This window comes from Pristiophorus japonicus, chromosome 11 (genome assembly GCF_044704955.1).
Source record: "Pristiophorus japonicus isolate sPriJap1 chromosome 11, sPriJap1.hap1, whole genome shotgun sequence".
NCBI lineage: Eukaryota > Metazoa > Chordata > Chondrichthyes > Pristiophoridae > Pristiophorus > Pristiophorus japonicus.
The window spans coordinates 139,607,234-139,628,100 of NC_091987.1; the positions used below are offsets into that span (position 1 = coordinate 139,607,234).

At 48.4% G+C, this 20,867-nt stretch overlaps 1 protein-coding gene across 1 annotated transcript in view; it reads left to right on the plus strand.

The window, feature by feature from the left end:
• The window catches only part of LOC139275595 (ecto-NOX disulfide-thiol exchanger 1-like), a 249,283-nt gene that overhangs the window by 26,410 nt on the left and 202,006 nt on the right, over positions 1 to 20,867 (plus strand). The window contains exons 3-4 of the mRNA XM_070892766.1: positions 1,225 to 1,398; positions 18,474 to 18,680. Of these exons, the coding sequence (XP_070748867.1) occupies positions 1,225 to 1,398; positions 18,474 to 18,680 (381 nt within the window). The remainder of the gene's footprint in view (positions 1 to 1,224; positions 1,399 to 18,473; positions 18,681 to 20,867) is intronic.

The following is a 20,867-nucleotide window of genomic DNA, read 5'->3' on the forward strand; positions in this document are numbered from 1 at the left end:
GCACTGCTATGACATCCTTAATAATTGATTCCATCATTTTACCCACTACTGAGGTCAGGCTGACCGGTCTATAATTCCCTGTTTTCTCTCTCCCTCCTTTTTTAAAAAGTGGGGTTACATTGGCTACCCTCCACTCCATAGGAACTGATCCAGAGTCAATGGAATGTTGGAAAATGACTGTCAATGCATCCGCTATTTCCAAGGCCACCTCCTTAAGTACTCTAGGATGCAGTCCATCAGGCCCTGGGGATTTATCGGCCTTCAATCCCATCAATTTCCCCAACACAATTTCCCGATTAATAAAGATTTCCCTCAGTTCCCCCTCCTTACTAGACCCTCTGACCCCTTTTATATCCGGAAGGTTGTTTGTATCCTCCTTGGACACGAACAAAATACGGACCACAGACGGCCCTCAATGGACCAAGCCCTTTTACAACATGAGACCACGTATGCTGCAAAGCCTCTGTATCTGGAATTTACAGTCGGGATCACTGGCTCCCCCTGCAGCTCGCTTCCATTCTGCCTCCAAATCCCGTGGGGTCAGCGCGAGGCGGCAGGAATGGGGAGTTCTTTACCCAGGATGCCCAGGGGCAGGGAAAACCCTCTATCTCTGGGATTGAATGCTTGCATGGCTCGATCCTAGGGATAGAGCGCTTTCTCTGCTGCTGGGGATGCTGCGTCAATAATTCCCCATTCTACTGAAAACTTTACACGACATTCACTGACCATTCTGAAAATAAGGTCACCTGCTAAAAAAAAGGATAGCTGACGCCAGTCCCGAAGCTGTCTGTGATTTACAGGGTTTACTGTACTTCATTGGCTGTGAAGCGCTTTGGGACGTCCTGAGGTTATGAAAGGCGCTATGGAAATGCAAGTTATTTCTTTCCTAACTGTTGCCAGGTTTGTGACTTCCTGCGATACAATAAAATATTCATTCAGCAGAAACACACGATGGTAAATCTTGGAGGACCGGCAGCCATGTGGAGTCTCGCTTCACAGGAGCGGAGGCCGGGGAATCCATTGCCACCGTCAGTGTCCGAAGTCAGACCCGCTGACCTCTGACCTCGATGTTTGATTGGCTGCTCCGTGCTCCCACCAAGGGGGGTCCCAGGCCGGGAGCCACGCCCTTAATGCTCTGTAATCGAAACATGGTGTTTCTTCTAATGGTAGCTAACACGCCATGTACCTGCTGAAACAATAACAGATGTGTCCTTGTGTCTATAGATCCCCTGTGTGTCCCGGCGTTTGACCATGGCCTCGGGATAATGGCAGGAATGGCACCAGTTAACCCAATGATGCCCGGGATAAGCTTACTGCAACCACCCGTCCCGCCAGGGGTGCCGGTAATGAAAGAAATTATCCACTGCACAAACTGTACACTCTTTCCAGCAAACCCAAGTAAGTCTGAGAATCGATGGTCATTTTATAGCTTTGATGTGTTTTGGTGGAGTGGGGGAGGGCGGGGGGGAACAAATGTTGGGAAATTTTAAATTGAAATAGTTTTGGGAGGGCACCAACAAATGATCGGGGAGAGACCAGCACGGGGAGGAGGAGGGGGGCGGGGAGAAGGGAGGTGTGGTCGGGTGAAAATCGGGGGCCTGGACCATATCGGGGTGGAGAGGTCGGAGAATAACTCACGCCATCACAGTGGACATTGCGGCCCGGGATGGGACCTTTGAGCAGTCAAAGGGACAGTCAGCACGGATTGCCTGGCCATAGTCCCTTTGTTCCCAACAATGAAAACTTTAACTCATGCTGGAGGTGTGGGGGAAAACACTCAGCTAGATCTTGCAGATTTCAACAGTTTGTCTGCAGGAACTGAAATCTCAGTGGCTACTTAGCTCAAATGTGCAGGAAGTCTGCATCCAGACTAATATGAGACGGATGGACCAGAAGAGGGTTCTTTGAGGCAGGATGACTTTTAGGGCAAATCTATGGACGCCGAGGTTCAGCGGGTCCATGTGGCGAATATTCACAGTTCATACACCAAAACGCCACCAATGATGATGAGGGTTTTATTAAACGGTATCCCAGTATGCATGGAGCTGGACACTGAGGCCAGCCAGTCACCCATGGGTGTTCAGCAATTTGAGAAGCTATGGCCACTTAAAGCCAGTAGACCTAAATTAGCACATATTGAGACACAATTACGGACTTACACTAAATAAATCATTCCGGTGCTAGGCAGTGCAATGTTGGCTGTCACACACAATGGGTTAGTGAATCGGCTGCCACTCTGGATTGTCCCGGGCAATGGTCCCGCACTGTTGGAAAGGAGCTGGTTAGCCGAGATGAACTGGAAATGGGGGGGGATGTTCACGCAATGTCATCTGTGGAGCGAAGTTCATGTTCACAAGTCCTACAACAATTCGATTCACTATTCCAACCTGGTGTCGGTACTTTCAAAGGCACTAAAGTAGTGATACACATCACCCCGGACGCCAGGCCAGTGCACCACAAAGCGAGAGCGGTGCCGTATGTGATGCGGGAAAAGATCGAGAACCTGGGCAGAATCGGAACCAATGTCCTCGGGGGAGTGTTTGCTAGTGCTGTTGGGGAGGAGTTAAACTAATATGGCAGGGGGATGGGAACCAATGCAGGGAGATAGAGGGAAACAAAAGGAGGCAAAAACAAAAGACAGAAAGGAGATGAGGAAAAGTGGAGGGCAGAGAAACCCAAGGCAAAGAACAAAAAGGGCCATTGTACAGCAAAATTCTAAAAGGACAGAGGGTGTTAAAAAAACAAGCCTAAAGGCTTTGTGTCTTAATGCAAGGAGTATCCGCAATAAGGTGGATGAATTAACTGTGCAAATAGATGTTAACAAATATGATGTGATTGGGATTACGGAGACGTGGCTCCAGGATGAGCAGGGCTGGGAACTCAACATCCAGGGGTATTCAACATTCAGGAAGGATAGAATAAAAGGAAAAGGAGGTGGGGTAGCATTGCTGGTTAAGGAGGAGATTAAGGCAATAGTTAGGAAGGACATTAGCTTGGATGATGTGGAATCTATATGGGTAGAGCTGCAGAACACCAAAGGGCAAAAAACGTTAGTGGGAGTTGTGTACAGACCTCCAAACAGTAGTAGTGATGTTGGGGAGGGCATCAAACAGGAAATTAGGGGTGCGTGCAATAAAGGTGCAGCAGTTATAATGGGTGACTTTAATATGCACATAGATTGGGCTAACCAAACTGGAAGCAATACGGTGGAGGAGGATTTTCTGGAGTGCATAAGGGATGGTTTTTTAGACCAATATGTCGAGGAACCAACTAGGGGGGAGGCCATCTTAGACTGGGTGTTATGTAATGAGAAAGGATTAATTAGCAATCTCGTTGTGCGAGGCCCCTTGGGGAAGAGTGACCATAATATGGTGGAATTCTGCATTAGGATGGAGAATGAAACAGTTAATTCAGAGACCATGGTCCAGAACTTAAAGAAGGCTAACTTTGAAGGTATGAGGCGTGAATTGGCTGAGATGGATTGGCGAATGATACTTAAGGGGTTGACTGTGGATGGGCAATGGCAGACATTTAGAGACCGCATGGATGAACTACAACAATTGTACATTCCTGTCTGGCATAGAAATAAAAAAGGGAAGGTGGCTCAACCGTGGCTATCAAGGGAAATCAGGGATAGTATTAAAGCCAAGGAAGTGGCATACAAATTGGCCAGAAATAGCAGCGAACCTGGGGACTGGGAGAAATTTAGAACTCAGCAGAGGAGGACAAAGGGTTTGATTAGGGCAGGGAAAATGGAGTATGAGAAGAAGCTTGCAGGGAACATTAAGACGGATTGCAAAAGTTTCTATAGATATGTAAAGAGAAAAAGGTTAGTAAAGACAAACGTAGGTCCCCTGCAGTCAGAATCAGGGGAAGTCATAACGGGGAACAAAGAAATGGCGGACCAATTGAACAAGTACTTTGGTTCGGTATTCACGAAGGAGGACACGAACAACCTTCCGGTTATAAAAGGGGTCGGGGGGTCTAGTAAGGAGGAGGAACTGAGGGAAATCCTTATTAGCCGGGAAATTGTGTTGGGGATATTGATGGGATTGAAGGCCGATAAATCCCCAGGGCCTGATGGACTGCATCCCAGAGTACTTAAGGAGGTGGCCTTGGAAATAGTGGATGCGTTGACAGTCATTTTCCAACATTCCATTGACTCTGGATCAGTTCCTATGGAGTGGAGGGTAGCCAATGTAACCCCACTTTTTAAAAAAGGAGGGAGAGAGAAAACAGGGAATTATAGACCGGTCAGCCTGACATCGGTAGTGGGTAAAATGATGGAATCAATTATTAAGGATGTCATAGCAGTGCATTTGGAAAGAGGTGACATGATAGGTCCAAGTCAGCATGGATTTGTGAAAGGGAAATCATGCTTGACAAATCTTCTGGAATTTTTTGAGGATGTTTCCAGTAGAGTGGATAAGGGAGAACCAGTTGATGTGGTATATTTGGACTTTCAGAAGGCGTTCGACAAGGTCCCACACAAGAGATTGATGTGCAAAGTTAGAGCACATGGGATTGGGGGTAGTGTACTGACATGGATTGAGAACTGGTTGTCAGACAGGAAGCAAAGAGTAGGAGTAAATGGGTACTTTTCAGAATGGCAGGCAGTGACTAGTGGGGTACCGCAGGGTTCTGTGCTGGGGCCCCAGCTGTTTACACTGTACATTAATGATTTAGATGAGGGGATTGAGTGTAGTATCTCCAAGTTTGCGGATGACACTAAGTTGGGTGGCAGTGTGAGCTGCGAGGAGGATGCTGTGAGGCTGCAGAGCGACTTGGATAGGTTAGGTGAGTGGGCAAATGCATGGCAGATGAAGTATAATGTGGATAAATGTGAGGTTATCCACTTTGGTGGTAAAAACAGAGAGACAGACTATTATCTGAATGGTGACAGATTAGGAAAAGGGGAGGTGCAAAGAGACCTGGGTGTCATCGTACATCAGTCATTGAAGGTTGGCATGCAGGTGCAGCAGGCGGTTAAGAAAGCAAATGGCATGTTGGCCTTCATAGCAAGGGGATTTGAGTACAGGGGCAGGGAGGTGTTGCTACAGTTGTACAGGGCATTGGTGAGGCCACACCTGGAGTATTGTGTACAGTTTTGGTCTCCTAACCTGAGGAAGGACATTCTTGCTATTGAGGGAGTGCAGCGAAGGTTCACCAGACTGATTCCCGGGATGGCGGGACTGACCTATCAAGAAAGACTGGATCAACTGGGCTTGTATTCACTGGAGTTCAGAAGAATGAGAGGGGACCTCATAGAAACATATAAAATTCTGACGGGGTTAGACAGGTTAGATGCAGGAAGAATGTTCCCAATGTTGGGGAAGTCCAGAACCAGGGGTCACAGTCTAAGGATAAGGGGTAAGCCATTTAGGACCGAGATGCGGAGGAACTTCTTCACCCAGAGAGTGGTGAACCTGTGGAATTCTCTACCACAGAAAGTTGTTGAGGCCAATTCACTAAATATATTCAAAAAGGAGTTAGATGAGGTCCTTACTGCTAGGGGGATCAAGGGGTATGGCGAGAAAGCAGGAATGGGGTACTGAAGTTGAATGTTCAGCCATGAACTCATTGAATGGCGGTGCAGGCTAGAAGGGCCGAATGGCCTACTCCTGCACCTATTTTCTATGTTTCTATGTTTCTATGAATTGGACCGGCTGTTGAGAGAGGGCATCATCTCACCTGTTGAATTCAGCGACTGGGCGAGCCCCATTGTTCCCGTCCTAAAAGCGGATGGCTCTGTCAGGATCTGTGGCGACAAGGCCACCATCAATCGGGTGTCCCTACAAGATCAATTCCCGCTCCAGAGAGCGGAGGACCTCTTCGCCACACTGGCAGGTGGCAAGCTGTTCACCAAGTTGGACCTCACTTCAGCCTATATGACCCAGGAACTGGCCGACTAATCTAAACTACTGACCACCATCACCACGCACAAGGGACTGTTCGTTTATAACAGGTGCCCGTTTGGCATTCGATCAGCGGCTGCGATTTTTCAATGAAAAATGGAAAGCCTGCTTAAATCCATTCCTGGAACGATCGTATTCCAGGACAACATCCTCATCACGGGTCGAGACACCGAAGAACACCTCCACAACCTGGAGGAAGTGCTACGCCAACTGCGACTCAAGATGTCTAAATGTGTGTTCTTAGCTCCTGAGGTTGAGTTTCTGGGCAGGAGGGTTGCAGCAGATGGGATTCGGCCCACCGAATCCAAAACAGAGGCGATTCAACGAGCACACCCAGGCCCTGCAACACATTGGAGTTGCGTTCATTCCTGGGACCGTTGAACTATTTCGGGAACTTTCTGCCGAACTTGAGCACGTTGTTGGAGCTGCTACACGTGCTCCTACGTAAGGGTTGCGATTGGTTTTGGGGGGACTGTCAGGAACGGGCATTTGATCGGGCGCGAAACCTACTTTGTTCAAACAAGTTGTTGACCCTGTATGAACCCTGTAAAAAAAATTGGTTCTGACATGTGATGCATCGTCCTATGGAGTTGGGTGCGTGTTGCAGCAGGGCAATGCTGAGGGTCAACTACAACCTGTGGCTTATGTCTCCAGGTCGCGCGCTCAAGCAGAACCGGGATATGGGATGGTCGAGAAGGAAGCGCTTGCATTTGTCTATGGTGTAAAAAAAATGCATCAGTACCTCTGTTAGGAAGTTTGAATTAGAGACGGACCACAAGCCATTAACATCCCTGTTGTCAGACAGCAAGGCTATCAATGCCAACGCATCAGCTCGCATACAGCGATGGGCTCTCACGCTGGCTGCTTATGACTACTCCATCCGGCACCGGAACTGAAAATTGCGCTGACGCACACAGCAGGCTTCCACTGGCCACCACTGAGGGGGCAGCGGAGCAAAGCACCGAGATAGTCATGGCTGTCGATGCCTTTGATAGCGCAGGCTCCCCCATCACAGCCCGCCAGATCCAAACCTGGACAAACAGAGATCCCCTCCTATCCCTGATTAAGAAACGTGTCCTGACTGGGGATTGGGCGCCCGCACACGGAGCATGCCCTGAGGAGGTCAGACCGTTCCACAGATGGATGGATGAGCTCTCCATCCAAGCCGACTGCCTCCTATAGGGCAGCCGGGTAGTTATGCCCCAGAAGGGCAGGGAGGCATTCATCAGGGAACTCCACAGCGAGCATCCCGGCATTGTGCTGATGAAGGCATTGCCCAGTCACACGTTTGGTGGCCTGGAATTGATTCAGACCTGGAACACTGTGTTCGCAGGCGCACGACGTGTGCACAGCTGGGTAATGCCCCGAGGGAGGCCCCGCTCAGCCCGTGGCCCTGGCCCACCAGGCCATGGTCACGCATTCATGTTGACTACACGGGCCAGTTCATGGATAAGATGTTCCTTATTGTGGTAGATACGTACTCGAAATGGATCGAGTGCATCATTCTGAATTCATGCACATCATCCACCACTGTGGAAAGCCTACGTGCGAGCTTTGCAACCCATGGCTTCCCGGACATCCTGGTTAGTGATAATGGCCCATGTTTCACAAGCTAAGAATTCCGAGAGCTCATGTCGGGCAATGGCTTCAAGCCGGCCTCCAATGGACTGGCGGAACGTGCGGTCCAAATCATTAAGCAAGGTATGCTCAGGATTCAAGGACCCTCCCTGCAATGCCGCCTATCGCGTCTCCTGCTGGCCTATAGATCCCGACTGCACTCGCGCACGGGGGTCCCGCCCGCAGAGCTACTAATGAAATGGACACTCAAAACTCTGTTATCCCTCATTCATCCAGTCCTGACTGACATAGTTGAGGGCAAGCGCAAGTCACAAAACGAGTACCATGACCGTAATTCGAGGGGGAGATGTATAGAAATAAATGATCCTGTATTTGTCCTCAATCATGCAATAGGGCCAAAATGGCTTGAGGGCACTGTAATTGACAAAGAGGGGAATGGGGTCATCGTGGTAAAACTCAGCAATGGTCAGATATGCCGTAAGCATCTGGACCAAGTAAAAAAAAAGGTTCAGCATCGACTCGGAGGAACCTGAAGAAGACCATGAGATGGAGCTCACAACACCACCAGTGAACAAGCAACAAGAGCAATCAGAAGGATGCACAGTCCCTGCGGACAGCCCGGACAGGCCGGAATCACCACAGGTGACAGACACTCATGTCAGTGTCCAACAACCAGAGCCCCAACTGCGGCGCTCCACGAGGGAGTGTAGACCACCTGAAAGATTAAACCTAATGATCCCAATAAGACTTTGGGGGGGGGGGGGAGGTGATGTCATGTATGTAACACCACTGTATTACTGTATACATTCAACCTAGATGCACACCTTGACCACAAGGGTTGAACTTGTGGGAGGCACTCGTTACCTGATCACACAGGTATAAAAAGGGAGGTCCCAAGCAGGGTCATCGTCTTTGGAGTCCTGTGAATAAAGAGTTAATGTCACAGAGTGACCCTGTCCCCAGAATGTGCCTCGTGTGGTTTTATACTGTAGAGTAAGGACTTTACAGTGAACAAGATGTTGTTGCGAGATATCGGTACTGTAAAGAACAAAATGCTGTTACGAGATGGCGGTAGCAGTCCTACTATAAAGAACAAAATGTTGTTGCGAGATGTCGGGAATAGTGTGGCCTCAAGAGTAGCAAGCGAGCGAATTCGGGAGGGTAAAGGCGCTGATCCTGAGACCCTGCGCCAGGTCTAACCCACGTTATAGGCACCTGATGGCACCATTCGCCATGGACCTGGAAACTAAAGTGGCACCAATACGTGCAGTCGGCCGCTGTTGCCACAGAAGCATCCAGTCGTGCCCCGGTAACTGCCCCCAAAGGAAGAGGAGTGTGGGAAATTACACTCCGCTTCCATTGAGGGGTGGTAAGGCCAATTCTGCGGCGGGAGAAAGACTTCCTCGCTGGGGGCTAAAATTGCCTGCCCCAGAAGGTTACCGCCCCAAGATGGGAACCTGTGCGGGGAGGCAGAGGGAAGTTGAGGGGAGACGGGGGCCGGGAATGGAGGGAAGAGTGGTGGAGGTGGGGGGCGGAGAAATCCAGGGCAGGGGACAGGAGGGGCCACATTGCAGCAGAGGTCTGGGGGGGTGAAGTGTGTTGGAGGGGCGGGCCTGGGGGCTCTGTGCCTCGGTGCGGGGAGTGTTCAGAGTGGGGTGGACGGGTTGACTGCGCAGATGGTGGTTGGTGGATGTGGTGTAGTTGGCGTCGCGGGGGCGTGGCTCCGGGGTGACCGGGGCTGGGGGCTTGACATCCGGCATTTGGGAAGGATTCTGACGGGACGGGACAGGACGGGGCGGGTTGGGTGCCGGGGGGGGTGTTCCCAGTGTTGGGTAGGTCCTGAGCCGGGGGGGGGGGGGTGGGTGGGCACGCTCTTGGAATGGGGGGTGGGCTGTTTGGGGCTGGGATTGGGAGAGACTTCTTCACTCGGAGTTGTTGGCCTGTGCGGTGCCCTGCTGTGGAGAGTTGTTGATGTCAGTTCATTGGATGTGTTCGGGAGGGAGTTGGATGTGGTCCTTGCGGCTGGGGGGGGGGGGGGGGTCGGGGGGTGTGGTGGGGGCGTGGCGGGGAGGTGCTGGGGTGGGTGATCAGCCATGATCTTGTTGAATGGCGGTGCAGGCTCGAAGGGCCGAATGGCCTACTCCTGCACCTATTTTCTATGTTTCTATGTTTCTATGATCGGGGTCCGGGGGGGAGGGGGGAGGGTGAGGATCAGGGGCCGGAGGAGCGGTGGGGGGGGGGGCGCCTGGGTACAGATCGGGGTCCGGAGGGGGGGAACTGGGTTAGGGAACGATCAGCAACCTGAGGAGCAGGAGGGTAATGTCAGTGGAGTGGGGGGAGTGATCGGGGTCCTGGGGGAGGGGGGCAGTTTCTGATCGCGGGGGGGGCGGTGGTAATTGGAGGCCTGGGGTGGGGGACAGTCTCTGATCATGGTGGAGTGGGTGTGATCGGAGGCCTGGGGTGGTGGGCCGTAACTGATTGCGGGGGGTGTGGGGTGGGTCAGTCAGGTACTTGTCTCCTGGATCCAGCAGGCCTTGCCTTACTTTAGCTGCCGGGTTTACGAGCCGTGCAAAACCCGAGCCGTGAAAGTTAAATAAAACATGGAGATTAAAGCAGAGGCTTCAAGCATTACTATAATATTTAAATAGAAGACTTGCCTCCTGGGAGCAGATTGGTTTCCCCACCCCCTGTCCCGCCTCCGTTAAACCCAGAAGTGGGCGGGTTCTGGTCGGGATTCTGATTTTTTGCACTTTAACTTCCCACACGACCCCGACCCATTCAGACCGTGATTCGCCTATTCAGCCCTCGAACCTGCTTCGCCATTCATTCAGATCGTGGCTGATCTACCCCTCACCATTTACCCACCTTTGCTCCCTATCCCGATACCCTTACCTAACTAAAACCCATCAGCTTCAGCCTTGAAAGCTCCAATTGTTCCAGCACCCACAGACTTTTGGGGAGCAAGTTCCAGATTACTGCTCCCCTTTGTGTGGAAAGGTGCTTCCTGGTTTTGTTCCTGAACGGCCGCGCTCTAGTTTAAAAGTTAAGTCCCCTTGTTCTTGATTCCCCAACCAGTGGAAATACTTTTCTGTATTCACTCTATCGAATCCTTTAAACGCCCCGATCAGATCACCCCTCAATCTTCTATACTTGAGGGAATACGAGACAAGTTTGTGCAGCCTGTCCCCATAACTGAACCCTCTAAGCCCCGGTATCATTCTGGTGACTCTGTGCCGCACCCTCCAATGCCAGTCGGTCATTCCTGCCGTGGGGTGCCCAGAGATGATGCAATATTCCAGGTATGGGCTGACCAAGGCCCTGGACAACTTTAGCACCAACTCTTCTCCTTAGTATTCCAACCCAATTGAGATAAAGGCCACCATTCCAGTGGCCTTTCTGATTGCTTTCTGTATCTATCTAATAGCTTTTAATGATTTGTGTCCTTTGACTCCCAGATCTCCTCAATAATCCCTGATTGTTCATCATTTAGAAAATACATGGAGTTATCTTTCTTGGGTACACAGGGGATGACCTCACACTTGCCCACTCACTGAATCTGACAATGTCTCTTTGCAACTTCCTGCTCTCCTTTGCATGACCGACTCTCCCTCCTAACTTCCTGTCACCTGTACACTTGGATATAACAACAATGATTTGTATTTATATAGCACCTTTAATGCAGTAAAATGCCCAAAGGCGCTTCACAGGAGTGTTATCAAACATACCGAGCCACATCAGAACAGGTGACCAAAGCTTGATTAAAAAGGTAGGTTTTAAGGAGCACCTTAAAGGAGTAGAGAGAGGTAGAGAGGTTTAGTGAGGGAGTGCCAGAGTTTAGGGCCTAGGCAGGTGAAAACACTCCATATAACTTCTTATTCCTTCATGCAAATCATTAATCAATATGATGAAAAGTATAGGCCCCAGGACAGATCCCTGGGGAACACCATGTGTCACATATTGCTAATCTAAGGACATACCTCTGATCCCTGCTCTCTGTCTCCTACCTCCCAACCAATTTCCAACCCAAGTCAAAAGGGAGATCGGGCGGGAAAGTGGAGTTGAGGTCAAAGATCAGCCATGATGTTATTGAATGGTGGAGCAGGCTCGAAGGGCAATATGGCCTAATCCCGCTCCTAATTCTTATGTTCTTATGTTACCTCTAATTCCGTGCACCCTTATTGTTGCTAATAATCTCTTGTGTGGAACCTTATCAAATTGCTTTGATGTCACGGTTGATTAATTTGCAAAACGAAACCTGTCTTTAATGGGATTGCAGAGCCCTGTGGTGAAATCACACTTGCAATAGCGAGGTACGATCTATACTGTGGTGCTCCCGGCCCAGAGCTTTGTGGGAGGAAAGCACGTATCAGCAATTTGGTTATCCTGCTCCTTGCCATGATTTTAAGTTGCATTCACCCACCACAACACATGGACTGGAGCGGTTCAAGGAGAAGGCAATCTGGCAGCTTCTCGAGGGCAACTAGGGATGGGCAATCAATGCTGGCCTTCCCAGCGATGGCCACATCTTGAGAATGACAAAAAGGCCCTTGTGCAGCTCGGCTCTGCTCCTGAATCCCTCTCCCGAGCTGAGGCCAAGTGCCCAGCCGTGTGGTTTTGGCACGAGTGCCCGCTCACAGCGTGCCAATGCCCCTGGCCCTGGGATTTGGGTGTATCCCTGGAACTAGCTCCAAAAGTCCGCTAGACGAATTGCAGTGCCATGGGTTTTTCCCAATTATGATGGACAATCCAGGGGGGAGCTGAGGTGAATATTGTAACAGAGTGAGTTATGATGTGGAATGCACTGCCTGCAAGATTCAGTAGTAACTTGCAAAAGTGAATTGGATAAATACTTGACGGGGAGAAATTTGCAGGGCTATGGGGAAAGGGCAGGTTGGTGGGACTAATTGGATTGCTATTTCAAAGAGTCGGCAGAAGCATGATGCTCCGAATGGCCTTCTGTGCTGTATGATTCTCTGATTCAATGAATACAGCATTCAGAAAATAAAAACATTCAAGGGAGACTAATATTTGGAGATGATCTATTTGTCCTGGAAAGGATTTTGCCGCTATTTACGATATGATGCTGCCATGAAGTTCGGAACATGAAGCAGGTCAGTGAGCATCCTAGAGAGAACAGACAAGTGGACATTTTGGTTGCAGACTCTTTATCAGAACTCGGTTAGATTGGTTCACAAAGGGTTAACTCCCAGAGAGTGGTGAGAATGGAACTCGCTGCCACTTGGGACATAAGATCATAAGAAATAAGAGCAGGAGTAGGCCATACGGCCCCTCGAGCCTGCTCCGCCATTCAGAAAGATCATGGCTGATCTGATCTTGGCCTCAACTCCACTTTCCTGCCTGTTTCCCATAACCCTTGACTTCCCGATAGTTCAAGAATCTGTCTATCTCAGCCTTGAATATATTCAATGACTCAGCTTCCACAGCTCTCTCGGGCAGAGAATTCCAAAGATTCACGACACTCTAAGAGAAGAAATTCCTCCTCATCTCCGTATTAAATACTTTGTTTCAATCTTCACTAAAGAAAACACGAATAACCTCTCGAAAATAATAGGGGACCGAGGGTCTAGCGAGAAGGGGGAACTGAGGGAAATCCTTATTAGTCAGGAAATGGTGTTCGGGAGATTGAAGAGACTGAAGGCCTGATGGTCTGCATCCCAGAGTACTTAAGGAAGTGGCCCTAGAAATAGTAGCTGCATTGGTGGTAATTTTCCAACATTCCATGTAATCTGGATCAGTTCCTATGGATTGGAGGGTAGCTAATGTAACCCCACTTTTTAAAAAAGGAGGGAGAGAGAAAACAGGGAATTATAGACCGGTTAGCTTGACATCGGTGATGGGGAAAATGCTGGAATCAATTATTAAAGATGTAATAGCAGCGCATTTGGAAAGCAGTGTCAGGATCGGTCCAAGTCAGCATGGATTTATGAAAGGGAAATAGAAACATAGAAAAATAGGTGCAGGAGTAGGCCATTCGGCCCTTCGAGCCTGCACTGCCATTCAATAAGATCATGGCTGATCACTTCTTCAGTATCCCTTTCCTGCTTTCGCTCCATACCCCTTGATCCCCTTAACCGTAAGAGCCATATCTAACTCCCTCTTGAATATATCCAGTGAACTGGCATCAACAACTCTCTGCGGCAGGGAATTCCACAGGTTAACAACTCTCTGAGTGAAGAAGTTTCTCTTCATCTCAGTCCGAAATGGCCTACCCCTTATCCTAAGACTATGTCCCCTGGTTCTGGACTTTCCCAACATCGGGAACATTCTTCCCGCATCTAACCTGTCCAGTCCCGTCAGAATCTTATATGTTTCTATGAGATCCCCTCTCATCCTTCTAAACTCCAGTGAATAAAGGCCCAGTTGATCCAGTCTCTCCTCATATGACAGCCCAGCCATCCCTGGAATCAGTCTGGTGAACCTTCGCTGCACTCCCTCAATAGCAAGAACGTCCTTCCTCAGACTAGGAGTCCCAAACTGAACACAATATTCCAGGTGAGGCCTCACTAAGGCCCTGTACAACTCCAGTAAGACCTCCCTGATTCTATATTCAAATCCCCTAGCTATGAAGGCCAACATACATTTGCCTTCTTTACCGCCTGCTGTACCTGCGTGCCCACTTTTAGTGATCATGCTTGACAAATCTTCGAGTTTTTTGAGGATGTAACTGGTAGAGTGGATAAGGGAGAACCAGTGGATGTGTGTACTTGGACTTTCAAAGGGCTTTTGACAAGGTCCCACACAGAGATTAGTGTGAAAAATTAAGGCACATGGTATTGGGGGTAATGTATTGACGTGGATAGAGAACTGGTTGGCAGACAGGAAGCAAAGAGTGGGAATAAACGGGTCCTTTTCAGAATGGCTGTTCAGTGCTGGGACCCCAGCTTTTTACAATATACATTTATGATTTAGATGAAGGAATTGAATGTAATATCTCCAAGTTTGCAGATGACACTAAGCTGGGTGGCAGTGCGAGCTGCGAGCAGGATGCTAAGAGGCTGCAGGGTGACTTGGACAGGTTAGGTGAATGGGCAAATGCATGGCAGATGCAGTATAATGTGGATAAATGTGAGGTTATCCACTTTGGTGGCAAAAACAGGAAGGCAGATTATTATCTGAATGGTGACAGATTAGTAAAAGAGGAGGTGCAATGAGACCTGGGAGTCATGGTACATCAGTCACTGAAGGTAGGCATGCAGGTACAGCAGGCAGTAAAGAAAGCAAATGGCATGCTGGCCTTCATAGCGAGGGGATTTGAGTATAGGAGCAGGGAGGTCTTACTGCAGTTGTATAGAGCCTTGGAGACCACACCTTGAGTATTGTGTGCAGTTTTGGTCTCCTAATCTGAGGAAGGACGTGCTTGCTATTGAGGAGTGCAGCGAAGGTTCACCAGACTGATTCCCACGATGGCAAGACTGACATATGAGGAAAGATTGGATCGGCTAGGCTTATACTCACTGGAATTTAGAAGAATGAGAGGGGATCTCATAGAAACATAAAATTCTGACAGGATTGAACAGGTTAGATGCAGGAAGAATGTTCCCGATGTTGGGGATGCCAGATCCAGGGGTCACAGTCTAAAGATAAGGGGTAAGCCATATAAGACCGAGATGAGGAGAAACTTTTTCACCCAGACTATTGTGAACCTGTGGAATTCTCTGCCGCAGAAAGTTGTTGAGTCCAGTTCATTGGACATATTCAAAAGGCAGTTAGATATGGCCCTTACTGCTAAAGTGATCAGGGGGTATGGAGAGAAGGCAGGGGTGGGGTACTGAGGTTGCATGATCAGCCATGATCATATTGAATGGAGGTGCAGGCTCGAAGGGCCGAATGGCCTGCGCCTGCACCTATTTTCTATGTTTCTATGTTAAATGGGCAACCCCTTATTCTGAAACTATTCCCCCTAGTTCTAGATTCCCCCATGAGCGGAAACATCCTCTCTGCATCTAACCTGTCAAGCCCCGTCAGAATCTTATATGTTTCAATAAGATCACATCTCATTCTTCTAAACTCCAATGAATATAGGCTCAACCTTTCTTCGTAAGACAACCCCTTCATCTCAGGAATCAACCTAATGAACCTTCTCTGAACTGCCTCCAATGCAAATATATCCCTCTTAAATAAGGAGACTAAAACTATAGGCAGTACTCCAGGAGTGGTCTCACCAACGCCCTGTACAGTTGTAGCAAGACTTCCCTACTCTTACACTCCATCCCCTTTGCAATAAAGGCCAACATTCTATTTGCCTTCCTGATTACTTGCTTTACCTGCATGCTAACTTTTTGTGTTTCATGCACAAGGACCCGCAGATCGCTCTATACTGCAGCTTTTCGTAATCCCTCTCTATTTAAATAATAATTTGCTTCTGCTTTGAATGGTTGAAGTAAATTGCATTGATGTGTTTAAGGGGAGTGTTATACATACACGATGGAGACGGGAATAGAGGGATATGTGGGCAGGGTGAGAAGAGGTATTCAGGCCCAGAAATTGGATGTCTGTAAAAACCTGCCGGTGCCACCGCGGGCCGGTGTTGAGGGCCGGTGAAAATGGTGTCTCTGGCAGAACCGGTAAATGGCGCATAGTTGAACAGCTGTTACTCTGGAAGATGTCAGAGGTGCATGAAAATGTCAATAGCTGCGCACAGTTGCTGTGTCAGTGCTGGGGTTTGAGGGCCAAGAGCTAATATTACTTGGACTGCAAATGTTGTGTGTATGTATATAAAGAATAAAAGGCTACTGAGAGAAGGGGTGGGGCTGATTCGGGACCAAAAAGGAGAGCTATGCCTGCAGGTAGAGGGGAAGGCTGAGGTACTGAACGAGCACTTTGCATCTGTGCTCACCAAGGAAGAGGGATGCTCACATTGACATATTGAAGGAGGAGTTAGTGCAGACCCTAAAGTATGTGAGATAGTGAGGATCAAATGGTGCAATGGTAAGGTTGATGAAGAAGGTACTCACCCTGACGACCCGAGTGAGGTCGTTGAATTTCTTCCGACATTGCGTCGCAGTTCGGGGCACCGTGCTCCTTGCCCACATGTGGGTGGCCACTTCCCCCACATTGGCCTGAAGAGATTGGGTGCCGGCCTCCTCCCAGTGTTGTGGGGGAGGGTGTCCCATCCCCTCTCCACCCCCTCCACCAGTGCCTCCAGGGCGACCTTGGAAAACCGGTGGGCCCGCTGCCTTCCTTGAGCGGCTACCATGTTGGTCTGTGTCTCACTGCACAGGCTGCAATCCTGGGACTGAGGCTGTGCAGCATCATTTAGCTTGCTCTTTACGAAGCAGTTGGCCCCAGTGTGTCTGATGAGGATCGCCTGACCCTCATTAATGCTGTGACCTTCGCACCACGCTTTTCGGCTTTAGCATCCTGAGAGAAGTGAGCACTGCTTGATTTAGCATCCACTTGCCTCTTGGGGCGCTGAACATGAATATCCCGCTCACCAGCGCTAGTTAGTGCCAGGCGCTAAACTTACCCATCAGGCAGTGTTCCCACCTCAAAATGGGAGTTACCGAATTTCCCACCCACAGTCTGGTACATACAACAAGGGATCCATTATTACCATCCTCAGGTTATGTTAATGTTTAAGTAGATGGGCAATTAAAGTGAACATCCAGATTGTAGGAAAAATAGAGTCCCTTTATGGGACTGCCCAGTGACACTGAGTGAAGATTTCAGATCCGTAATACAAAACTATTATAGTGTTTGCTTCAAGTAATTACAGCATCAGTTGCTTTGCAACTCATTCTAATGCTCATTACACCAATGGGTGATTCATGTAGTACTATTGGGCAAGCAGTTTTGGTTTTGTTCTCCTTACTGAAGGATATAGTTGCCTTAGAGGGAGTGCAACAAAGGTTCACCAGACTGATTCCTGGGATGGGGGGATTGTCCTATGAGGAGAGATTGAGTAGACTAGACCTACATTCCCTAGAGTTTAGAGGAATGAAAGGTGATCTCATTGAAACATGTAAAATTCTAAAGGGGCTTGACAGGGTAAATGCTAGGAGGATTTTTTCCCATGGCTGGGGAGTCTAGAACCAGGGGTCAGAGTCTCAGAATAAGGGGTTAGCCATTTAGGACGGAGATGAAGAGAAATTTCTTCACTCAGAGGGTTGTGAATCTTTGGAATTATCTACCCCAGAGAGCTGTGGATGCTCAGTCGTTGAGTATATTCAAGACAGAGGTCGATAGACTTTTGGATACGAATGGAACCAAAGGATATGAGGATAGTGCAGGAAGGTGGAGCTGAGGTAGAAGATCAGTGATAATCTCATTGAATGTTTGAGGGGCTGAATCACCTACTCCTGCTGTAATTCCTTATGTTCTGATGTTCATTGACCACAAACAGGCACTGGGTGAGCAGGATTTCCTGGACGCTATTTCAAAGCATCAGAGGATGAGAGCCAGCTGATGCCAGCTCAGTAACTGGAGAAGGCAAAGCACAAGTTTCACTCACTGAGACTGGTTTGCGGGCTCTGTCACTATACTCAGTAACTGGAGAAGTTTCACTCACCGAGTCTGGTTTGCGGGCTCTGTCACTATACTCAGTAACTGGAGAAGTTTCACTCACTGAGTCTGGTTTGCGGGCTCTGTCACTATACTCAGTAACTGGAGAAGTTTCACTCACTGAGTCTGGTTTACTGGCTCTGTCACTATACTCAGTAACTGGAGAAGTTTCACTCACTGAGTCTGGTTTGCGGGCTCTGTCACTATACTCAGTAACTGGAGAAGTTTCACTCACTGAGTCTGGTTTACTGGCTCTGTCACTATACTCAGTAACTGGAGAAGTTTCACTCACTGAGTCTGGTTTACTGGCTCTGTCACTATACTGGTGTAAGGAAGTTGCTTGGCAAGGCTCGCAGAACTGGGCCTCCTTCCAACCCAGAAAGCAAATCACAATAAATGAGCGCTTGAGCAACTGTCCCTGACTGACTGATTGAGTTTTGTGTTTTGTTGGATCTCCAGACCTCCCTCCGCCAGCCATCCGTGACCGACCGCCTGGCTGTAAGACGGTGTTTGTGGGAGGCTTGCCGGAGAATGCTGCGGAGGAACTCATTCACCAGGTTTTTGAGCAGTGCGGGGATATTACAGCCATTCGCAAAAGCAAAAAGAACTTCTGCCACATCCGCTTCGCGGAGGAGTTCATGGTGGACAAAGCGATCTACTTGTCAGGTGGGCCCCGTCTGTCTTTCTCTGCTTCTTTCACATTGTGTACATGTTAGTGCCCACTGAAACAGCTCTGGGACTGCAAGTGGGGGATAGTTTTATGCTGACATTCGGCAGATAACTGGGAATGTTCAGCAGGTCCCCATGGAACCTTATTACGATCAAGGAGAGCTGCGGAGTGAGCTGCTCCAGCCTATTGCTGCTGAGAAATTCTGTCCTGAAGCTGCTGTATTTCAGGCTCCTTTCATTGATTACACCGTGTTGGGCATTGCTCGAACTGCTCGATCAAGTCTAGACAGGTCCTATATAACCCTTGGACCATCAGGCCTTTAGACTGCTCATCAAAGAGACTCTGACCCATTTAATTACATCTCCGTGTTCGGCTGTGTCCAACACAGATTCTGATCCTTGACAATCAACGATCTGTTTTTCTAAACTCTCTTCAAGATTAGATTTTAACTCTGCCATGGCTTTAAATTAATTTACTGTCTGAAAGTCAGTAGAAGGCTTGAAGCACGACCCAACCTCTCGGAGCAGTCAGGTTGTGACCCTGGAGTCTCCGTTCTATGTACATCAACACAATTCACAGCCTGCACTACCAACTGTTAAGAGTTTGGTGAACGTTGTTCTCACTTATAATTTACTCCTCAAATCAACAACATTCGTACACATTGAATGTCAGATGTCGAAGATCGGGTATACAGTAATTAAACTTACATGTACAAAGCAGGACTTGCGACAAACCTTGCGGCTTTAGTCAGGTGACTCAAACGCATTAGTTCTGAGCTCGGTATCTTGGGCCTTCACCAACCCTCAGTATCTGTTCCAACTCCCACTTTTATACCTTTTTCTCACCCTCCCACACAATTCTGCCTTATATTACACCACTCCATATAAGGTGAATTTTGGTGAGCTTCTCCCTTATCAATAACTTTACTTTGAGCAAGTTGTGTTTCTGTAAAGCGGTACAGCTCCCCACGTTGCTATCTGATTGGTACAGTTCCCCATGTTGCTATCTGATTGGTACTTTCACTCTTGTTCTAATTATGAGTCTGTACTTATACTCTCCCACTTCTTAAATGGATGATGTCATTACAGATGTTTCCATTTGCAGAACTTGTTATCGATTAATTAATGTTCTCTGAAATATAGGCATCAATATGCATTGGAATAGCTTGTCATTCGGGACTAAACTGACCATTGCTTTAAGGTCAGTCTTAATTCAACACCTCACTGCATCTAAATTGACTTGTACTTCCCCGCGGCGCCGGAGGGACTGGAGTGCATCGTTACCCCCGACAACCAAATTTTAATTTGATTTTATATGTTTTAAAGTTTAATTTGTTTTAATTGCCGGATTTTTAGTGCCCCCTCCCCTTTTATAGGGGGCACTTGTAAAATATATGGTTTTAATGCCCCCCAAAAAACCACAAAAAACAAATAAAAGAAACAAAAAACATTTTTTTAAAAGGGGCAGTTAAGTGTCTGGAGTGTCCCCCAGATCGGGGGGCACTTGATCGAATGTTTATTTTGTTCCCCCCCCCCCCGCAAAAGAGTTGTACTTCCCCGCTTAACAAGCAAAAGCTAAAGGTTACTCTTACTGCACTATCAAGAGAACTCAATAGCAGGCGTCCATACAGTCTGATTTACACTTTCTTTACAATACAGGTTGGAAGTATGTCATTCCAGAGCCAAACAGGTGGCTTTTGACTCGCTAATCAGCTGATAAATGATTGCACCCTGGCAAATGGGAGCCAGAAGCAGGCAGTGAGATCAGTACTTCCCCTTTAAGGCTGCACTCAGGCGTGCACTAACATTGCCATCCAAGCATGGATGGGGTGCGCCAAGTCCCAGCCCGTCACAGGGGTCGCAAATGGATGTGCTCTTCCAGGCCTGTCCAATGACCACACGCCCAGCACTGGTGTTGTGCTCAGTTACTCCTCTGCCCTCAGTATATTCTGTACCATAACGAGCCCAATGGCCTGTTCATGTTTCTGAAGAGAAATCCTATTCAGGTGATGTATGTAAGAATTTACAGAGTCAGCTTTGTTTGAAAGGGTTGACTGGTCAGTGGAATTTGGTCAAGCGATTAAGTCATTAAAAGATCGATATTCCTCAATCAGCAATGGAACGGGTATATTGAGCTTCTACAATATTTTGGACTATATGTAATAAGAGGAGTTGAATTATTTC